This window comes from Gambusia affinis, linkage group LG16, assembly GCF_019740435.1.
Source record: "Gambusia affinis linkage group LG16, SWU_Gaff_1.0, whole genome shotgun sequence".
In the NCBI taxonomy this organism is placed as follows: domain Eukaryota; kingdom Metazoa; phylum Chordata; class Actinopteri; order Cyprinodontiformes; family Poeciliidae; genus Gambusia; species Gambusia affinis.
In genome coordinates, this window is record NC_057883.1 from 8,586,639 (window position 1) to 8,596,451 (window position 9,813).

General features: G+C 38.6%; 1 protein-coding gene across 1 annotated transcript; it reads left to right on the forward strand.

Moving 5' to 3' along the window:
* The first annotated feature begins 3,947 nt into the window (after positions 1–3,947).
* On the forward strand, positions 3,948–8,919 carry cldn11a (claudin 11a). The gene is made up of 3 exons (XM_044143852.1): positions 3,948–4,427; positions 4,554–4,718; positions 6,584–8,919. Exons 1-3 carry the CDS (start codon positions 4,202–4,204, stop codon positions 6,850–6,852), a joined length of 660 nt encoding a protein of 219 aa, XP_043999787.1. The 5' UTR covers positions 3,948–4,201; the 3' UTR covers positions 6,853–8,919.
* Positions 8,920–9,813: the final 894 nt, after the last annotated feature.

Below are 9,813 nucleotides of genomic sequence, written 5' to 3' on the forward strand. Positions count from 1 at the left end.
ATCCGGAACTCATTTTTTCTCAACTTCGCGGCCCCTTCTGAGCTTGAACCGCTGCTCGTGGTTTGTCATGAAGAGGAGCCAATCATTGCTCTTCATTTCTTCCACCTGACTGTCAGGCAGGTCTGACAGCATTAGGGGTGAAAGAGGAATAACTGTGCCCTGCCTTCACTTCTTCCTACCCTGATTTCTCACTCGCACACTACACATGCTTCAACTTTCTTTTTCTTTTTTTTCTTTTTTTATTTCTCCCAGAAGCAGAGGGATCCGTCCCATCATCCCTCAGTGTCAGCATTGTCGTAGCAATCCTCACCTCATTATCATATTATTCCCATCCTCCTGCCTCGCTCCTCGTACATGTCAGATGAGAGACCGCTTCTGGGAGTCACAGAAGGATATCTTTTGCTCATGCTCGGATTTCTTCTTTCTGACTTTGCTGATCACGCTCTTATTTCCTCATGCACACGCACCCACGAGTGTGTAGTTTTCGTGATGACATTTTTTAAACTAATTTGTGACGTCTTTGTTCTTTTTTTTTATTTTTTATTTTTTGAAGAATTACTTTTTTTTTTTTTTTTTAAAAAGGGCAAGGCAGATGTGCTTTCTTCCAGGACACTATGACTCATATAATGAGGGAATAATTCTTAAATCGATAAGACTCGTTTTAAGACTGTCCACCATTAATTTTGACAACCACGAAAAATGGAGAAATAACGCACAATTGAAATGGGTCTTTGTTATTACAAAACAAAACAAAACTGCCACTGTAAGCATTTAGTTGTAACAACTCAAACATTTTCACTCTATAAGACTTCTTTCTTCATAAAATACAATAAAATAACAGAAGTTTAACAAAGTGCTGCACACACACAAGCAATGGTGATAAAAAAATTTGACAAGTTAAGATAATCAATAGTTTGTTTTTGCTTTTAGTACAGAAAAGTCTAATATTGACTATTATAATTGTTGTTATTATTATGATTTCACAGTGATATAAACTGTCAAATCTAAGCAGGACTTTAATTTGTTCTTTATTAATGGATTTAAAAGAGGACTACGTAAAATTGACTTTTTTAAGTTACATGTTATAATGTAATTTCATCAAAAGCATACATGGAGTGTTGCTTTGATTCTTTCATACCTGTCTGAGAAATAGGTAGCACTTTACTTGAAGGGGTGTGCATAAGACTGATATGACACTGTCATAAACATGACATAGCATGAACATGAAGGAGTCCTCGTGAATGTTTATGACTGTTGTCATGAAGTGTCATCCAGGAAATAATGACCCTTTTAATGGACTTTTAATGCAAATTTTAATAGAACTTTGGATTAAAAGGTTCATTATTGACCAAATAATGCAGTGTGTACACCGAGTAGGCTTCTAATACAACTTTTAGTGCAAGCTTTAATAGTGTCATTATTTACCAAATGACACTGTGTGAGAACAGGGGTAACATTCATAAAGACTCCTTCAAGTTCATAATAAGTGGTATGTCATGTTTATGACTGTGTCATGTCAGTCTTGTGCACACTCCTTCCAATAAAGGGTCACAGAGAAATCCTGTAGTCACTGGTGGCAGCCAGTCGTGGTGCCTAAAATGTGTATTTTTCAAGTAACTCTAGCTTAACCAACGCTGATACACACACACACACACACACACACACACCACACAGACAGTGGAAGAAGTCATTTCCACAATGTTCTTAAAACACATGTAGAAAAGACAGATTTTACTTTGCAAATGCATTCTGGGCCAGAGACCTGCTGGAGCAAAGATGTGTCCAGATGGATGAGAATCCAAATCAAATTAGTAACAAAGCGCTTTGAGCTTAACAAATTCAATGTTCATCATCACCGAGCCTTGTTCTAAGCTCCGTTGAACTCTTTTGGGAAGAGATAAAATGCCTCATTACTCGATCATTTAGCAAACATAATAACTTTGATAACCTAAAATGACCCTATAAAAAGGGAGTCAACTTTCATCGAGGTCAGTAAAAAAACTTAAACTCTATTGAAACTTGTGCTCTTATGAGTCTTTCTATCTGATTGATCTTTTCCTTTAAACTTTTTTTTCCTAATAAGTGTCGGCTACAAGCCTAACCCATGGTAAAAGAACAACCACCTGCAATGGCTGCAAAAAGACACAATTCCTACTTGAGGGTCAGCTGGAGGTCATGTTGGTGCTGGCGGGCTGATCAGAGTGAAACTTCTATACTTCTTTTTTTCTTATTTTTTTCTTAAGGGAGACCTGTAATTGCCTAAACTCTGCAAAGAGCCTGCAGCTCTCCTTCTAATCTTGAGTAAAAGTCGTCTGCTGCTCCACCACTGCTGGACACAGTGAACTACTTGTATATCTTTTAAGAGATTATAAAGGTACACTGAGTGGCTCCACCTCAATTTCCCCCTGCAGTGGAACCAGGTTGAAAGCCTTAATTGATTATCTTCAGTGAAAGGCTTTTCCCTTTGAAGCAGCAGCAAGAAATATTAATGTACTAACGAGGTGTACTGCCATTAGTCTGAAAATGCAAAAAAAAAAAATGCAAAAAAAAAAAAAAAAAAAAAGCTGTAGGAGATACATCACTGGAAGTGAAAAAAGTATTTCCAGTAAATTCCAGAGGAGCAATAAATTGTTGCAGACAGAGTCATACATTAAGAGACTGCAGTCTTTCTAATATTCGTGGCGTTCATGCTGAAGCACAAAATAACCCTGAAAGTAACAGATGCAGAGAGTCAAACCCAATTTGAGCCAGCACTGCTGGAGACCTCTGGGCCAAGAGTTGGCCGAAGCTCCTCAGATGTTTTCAGTCCATATACATTTTAGACTGATTGTTATGCTGCTGCGGCTTTACCGTGTCCCGATGTGACTGATGGAATACGACTTGACTCCATCCAACGGGGACAAGTGGGAGGAAACAAATAAGTCTTCATGTTTTGCAGCTGTCTTCTATCGCCCCCTGCTGTGATTTCTAGCATTCAATAATTAGTTCTGAGATATAAACTCCAACAGGATTAATAGTGACATTAAATAGCAATTTAGGGATGCAAAACAGACAAACCTATTCTCTGCAATGGTGGAGCTAACAAAAGCCTTTCATTACAATAAAACATGCACAACCCTGGCTAAAGTTTACAAAGCATACTCCGAAAACGATTGTGGAAAATTGTGAGACGTTGTAGTGAAGATATGAAGAGAAACTGAGACGTTGTTTAATATTCAAGGAATAACATTGAATTTGTAACCCTGAAGATGAGCAAAAATAATTTAGACCAACTAAAAGTCAAAGTTTTTGAACAGTAGAAGCCAAAAGCCAAACCTAAATGTGCTGCTTGAAAGTTTATGATGTGAAGAAGAATGTGGAAAAAAGATACCATAGGAAACTCACAGATTCTGAACACCTAAGAGTGACTAGATATTGCTAACACATTTCTACAAGACATGAGAAGCAAATGGTCTTGAAACGACTGAGTGCAATAATAAAACTAAAATCAAATCTAAAGGTGATTTGGCAAGGTACGTGAGTGTAATCAACTGTTGCTTTTGCTTTCTTTACTTATTTTTGATCTGAAAAGATTTTAGTTTATTTTCATTTGTGTTGCAAAACTCAAAACTTGTGATTTAAGTGAAATTGAATTATTTAGTTTTTCTTTTTTCACACTTTAGAATCTTAGCACGATAACAGCGTGTAGACCTTTGAATCCACTGTGCATATGTATACCACTTGCAGAAATACTTTGCAACCAGCAGATGGCAGCATCTTTCCTATTAAATATTCTCATCTCCCAGCGTAGCTACCAGCACACTAAGGCTGCATGCATGATTTATTTTAAGAACGGGGCAGTGCAGTCTCAGAGAAGTGAAAAAAAAATAAAAAAAACAGTTATTCTCATGCATAGCCTCTGATTGGATAAAAGTTTTTAGGACGTTTTCTTTTTTTCTCTCTCTCTCTCTCACTGAGGCAGTCCTTAAATACCTTCTAATACTGCTGGAGTTTTATTCTTTTGACATTTGCAGCAGACCTGATTTGGTGGATGCCCCCCCAGGCAAAAGCTTACATATTTAACTGGATTTAATCTTTTTTTTCTTTTTATTGGACTACCAACCCTTGATAAGAATTTTTCCACCTACACCCACATTGTAACAGAATTATTAAATCCACTCGTGACTTTGTGAACTAGCGCTCTCGACGCAAACTTTGTGCCATGGCAAACTCTTGCCTCCAACTGTGCGGCTTTCTCCTGAGCAGCCTGGGCTGGCTGGGGATTGTGATCTCCACGTCCACCAATGACTGGGTGACGATGTGTAAGTACGGCGTGACCACCTGTAAGAAGCTGGACGAGCTGCAGTCCAAGGGACCCTGGGAGGAGTGTGTCATCTCCACAGCACTCTACCACTGTGTCTCCTATACACAGATCCTGGAGCTGCCAGGTAGCTGCCGTTCAAACTCTCACTTCAGCTAACGCAGATGGAGTCATTTTTGTTCATAACAAGCCCAGTAACTTGGCATAAATAGAAAATAAAATGTATAAATTAAAGAAGAATTTTGTTCCACAGCCTACATCCAGACCACTCGAGCCCTAATGATCCTAGGGTCGATCCTGGGTCTCCCTGCGGTGATTCTCCTTCTCATGTCTATGCCTTGCATCAGCATTGGAAATGACGCGCAGAGCGCCAAGAACAAACGGGCCATCCTGGGAGGAGTGCTGATGGTTGTTGTTGGTGAGAGACATTATTATTTTATTCACTTCTTTAGATACAGTGAATGTTAATAAAATGCCACAATGAATACCGTAAGCACGATGAGTTGGATATCTCTGAACCTTCCTCATTTTGACCTGCTTGAACCTGAGCTCAAATAGTTACAAAGTGTTGAGGGTAGAGAGCTTGTAAAAAAATAAATAAATAAATAAATTCTCCTCTATCGCACCTCGAGAAAAAAAAGACATTCCTACAATCCAACTACTCTCATCCACACCCTGCTTTTGTCCTGAGCCACATGAAAATTTCCCCTGGGGGCCAACTTTACCGAGATTATAAATATGGGTCTGTTGCTCCAGCGTTTTTCCACCGCCCCGCTTCCCTGGAAAGCAACTTTAGCACCTGTTTCCCAATCATTTCTTTTCCGACGCCTACATTTTCACGCACAAAAAAACTCTTGCCAACCCCTGACTGATGTCTCCACAGCGCCTCCATAAAAATACAACCTAGACACATGTTTGATTTTTGTATAATGTGGTTTAAAGATTTATTTTCTATGTATTTTTGTTCTTATAACTTTACCCGCTGTGTCAGGTCCTTCCACACCTTCACGGAGTGTTAAGCAGCATGCTGGGAATGTGGTAAACACATACTACCTCCTATACTTTTCAGATTTCCTAAAGCAGGAGTATTTTTAGGAGCTATACAGCCCTTGAATAAAGATTATTTGTGCTGACTGCACTCTAAAAACTATTGGGTTAAAAATAGACATGCGTGAATTAGACTTTCAGACTTCCAAATCCATTTTCCCAACAGCTGTAAAATCAAGGAAAGAAAAAAAAATCTAAACTTTTTAAAAGTAACAGTTTTGAATTCAACTGAAAAGATTAGGGCTTATAAGAAAATGTCTGTTTACGCATAAAGTATATGTCCCTCATGTTTGCCAGTTTTTCTGTTTCTTTTTTATCAAAGCCAAAAAGTTGTTACAGTGAACGTACTATCAGTGAAAATAGACCAAAAATGATATTTGGGTTTGATGGAACAAAACCATTAAAACCACTGATGATTTTTAGCTAAATTCTTCATCAGTATATAACACTGCAAAACTTTTAGCTTGTCTCCATTCTGACTTTTTGACCAATTCTTTGGTCAAAGTGTGAGACTTAATAAGAGTTAGCTACTCAGCAGCTAAAAGGGTTACCTGAAGTAAAAAGTTGTTCCCCAGAATAGACATAAGTGATTGCCACCACATCAGCAATATTAAACAACATGACTTACCTTCACACCATTTCCTAGTTTACCTTGTAATTTACAGTTTTATAGCACAATATGGACATATGTGAAGAATCAGGCTTGTACTAAACTCTTCTCCAACTGAACCCAGTGTGTAACATTTTTTGACCCAATTTTTGTCTAAAACTACCCTTATTCTGTCCCAACATCCTAAACCAAAGCTCTTGGGTTATAGAATAACCAAGCTTTTTGTGTGTATGCGCTCATATATATATAAACAAAAAAAACAAATGGGCCTTTTAAAACAACATATTTGTTTTGGTACATTAATGAATACACTTAAGCAATTTTAGCCCTTTAGTCTCCTTTTCTTTAAGATTTTCTTGGCTCTAGTGGCCTTTTTTTGAAAGTGCTAGGGCAGGAAAGTAGGACAATGAGAGAAAAGGAAGACACACGGCAAAGGTCACCTGGGCGGGAATCGAGCCTGCGAGGACCAAGACCTCCTCTCGTGGGTTGTGCTTAACCCCTGCGTCACTACAACGCCCCCCAGCCCTTTAGTTTCTTTTTGTGCTGTCAAGTGAATACACTCTTTGAGTGTATTCGTCTGCACCATTTGAAAGCCTAACAAGGACCTTTCCTCTCTGCCTCTTTAGCATTGTGCGCTTTGGTCCCAACCATCTGGTTCCCCATCGGTGCCAACCAAGAGCTCGGCCTCATGTCTTTCGGCTTCTCCCTCTACGCCGGATGGGTGGGCACCGTTTTCTGCCTGCTGGGTGGCGTGATGCTCATGTGCTCGTCGGACTCCTCCACCTCCTCTCCACGCAGCTACCAGGACAACAACCACTATTACTACTCCAAACACGGAGGCGGCAACCTGCCAGCAGCCTCCTCCAACCATCATGCCAAAAGTGCCCACGTCTAAGGTTGGAGATACCGTTGGGTCCCATGGGGATTCTTGTACCTAGAGACATTTGCACAAAAGGCAAACATTTATGACGTCCATGTTTTACCGTACGATGTGAAGGAATATAGACGCAAACAACGCAGAGATAGAACATTTAATTACAGTTTGATCCTTGTTTTTGTCCTAAAGTGCCAATTTTCCAACCTCCACACAAAGAGGTGTGGTGTGGACTCACCCCACTGTTACATAAATGTACAATCTCATAATACAAAGACTTGTTTAATGAGAACCCTGATGATGGAATCTCATCAGGGTCTTTGCCACTTTTAAATCTACTTAATATTTTTGTTTTGATCAAATATGGGTGTGGTTATGTTATTTTTTTTAAGCTAAATTGTTCTTTTTTCTGTACATGGATTTTTTTGGACAGTATTACTAACTCCTGAGTGATGGACTTGATTAAAACGATTGATCACTGTGTTTAGCTAAACTGAACATGGACCCTGACGTGAAGGTTTACCAAGCAGTGTTTATATCTCTGTAAAAGAATCGGAATTTACAGAGTAAATGTATTTTTGTTGTTGTTTTAACAGTCAACAAAGAGCAAAAATTAAATGTCACATTTTAGATATACATGTTTTTTTTGTTTTTTTTGTTTTTTACTAATTTTGTTGTTTTAGGTTTAATAAACACTTGTTTTACATAAACACATGCGGCATTAAAACATTTCTTAACCACACTTCCTAGTGTCGAGCAGCTATTTCTGTTTTGCAGGCGTGTTGAAAAACAATAGTTGTAGTAATTAGTTTATTTCTTAAAACTGTTACACCAGTGGATGTGATTTTGGAATGGAACTACATCACTAAAGCAGAACAACTAAGTTCCTAAATTGTTGAAATTGGAGGCTCCTTCCAGTCTCTTTTAAAGACAAACCAGACTAGTGAATACTAAACAACACAAAACACTAACTCTACCAGAACGTGTCTTTGGACCACTTTGGCAGGTTCTAAGCCCAGATAAAGAAAGAGGTCGGAAATTTAGTTGGATGTACAAAATGTATAAATAGACACTCAAAAATCATTTCAACCCACAAAGACTTGTTCCCATGGGGGATTTTAAAATCATTCTTTTCAACTAACTCTTTGGTAGTTTCAGCATTAGAAGTCACTTTTTTTCTTTTTCATTTATTTAGTTTTGTTTTACATTTCTTTTGTGTTTAGAATCTAACCCAATGCGCTAGTTAAAGCCCAGAGCCCAACCCTGTGTTAAATCAAACCAGGTCTGGTTCTATTAGCAGACTAGTTTCTTCTGAACTCAGCATTTTTTAAGAGTGCAGTTTTCTCATCTGCGGTTTTCTGATGTGATGGGTTTTTAAAAAAAATTTTTTTTATCTCACTCGTCATGATTTAAATAGTAATAGAAATTTGTTTGCACATGGAAAATTCTTTACGCATTGAGATAAGCGGCAATGCGTCTCGCGATGACGTGATCCGATTTCCGCTGCAGATCGGTGACTCAGATTGACTGTCTTAGCATATCGGAGTCTTTGTGCGAACAAGATTAGCAATTTTGTATCTAAGCTAAAACAAGAAAAGATGGTGTATTTCTGTAATCTCTGTGACCTTGACTGAGATAAGCACAGAATAATATGTCCCACAGACTCAGCCTCCCAGTCTCTTCTGGTAACCACACACACACACACACACACGCACAGTGGGTGATAACTGTGCCCAATGTGTGTACTCCTCTGCCTAAATCAAGGTCGCTGAGTCACTGCACAGATGAGAACATTGTGTGATTTCTCTTTGCCGTCAGCTTATCTTGAAACGGATACAAACGCGCGCGCACATCACTGATCTTCACTCAGTTACTGTTTCATTTTTACTTCTTCTGTGATTTCCTGGCATGTCTGTGATTGCGGGTATGTCATCACAGCCGAGCGTGCGTTCCCTGCAAAGGGAAGCCATTCCTGGTACAGAGCCATCCACTTCACAAGAGACAGATGGAAGGATCCTGAGCAAATAAGCTGTCCTGTGTTGATGAAATGATATTTAATACACTATGATTAAACACATCACAAAACTCCCCAGCTCTTTATGCTTATTTAATTTTCTGCTTGAGTTTCTAGGATCCATGAGCAGTTGGTTAACTATAGTGGATCGGGATCCACCGCTAACCTCCTCTTGATTCTGAAATTAATTAAAGAGGTACAAAAATGATACTTTTTAAGCATTGCAGTAAGAGGCCCAATCAAAACAGAGCACAATCTACTTCTTTTTGTGCTCTGTGTAATTTTGCTATTTCAGTTGAAGAAATGACTCCCACAGCATGACGCCACCACCTCTTTGTTTCAAGGAGAGACTTGTTTTCCTTCACATATACTGTAGTGTTACTCTTGTAAGTTAAGTAAAATTTACATCCCATCTGTCCAGAATACCTTATTTCACATGTTTGGTGACTTTCCCACATGATATGACAGCCTTTGCTTTCATTCAACACTGAGGTTTTCTTGCCAATTACCCTTAAAGGCCAGACTTGATGATATATGAAGTTGCGAGTTATATAATAGGTTCTTAGCTATTCTTACATGTTAATTTAGGCGAGTCGCACATTTCCTTAAGGTTTATGTTTTTTCAATTATCCTTCCATATTCTGGTAGTAGACTGAGCACTCCTTCTTGAGAGATTCAAAACTTATAATAAGGTTTAATATTCTGACTTTGCTTCAAAATCTGCCACCTTCTCCTGGAAATGAGAAAGAGGCTTTTTTTTTTTTACCCCACCCAAAGCTCCTGTTGAGTTTGTCTTATAAAAATAAAATAGAATAAATATCCTGAGGATCATTACTGATTGCTACCTTGCTCTCCTTTACTTTGGTCATGCAGACCTGAACATGTTTTGACGTAGAATGCTTGTATGAAAGAACCAAAGAAGCTAATAATCCAAAGGCGATGTTAGAATTCTTGTTAGAGATTCCTCT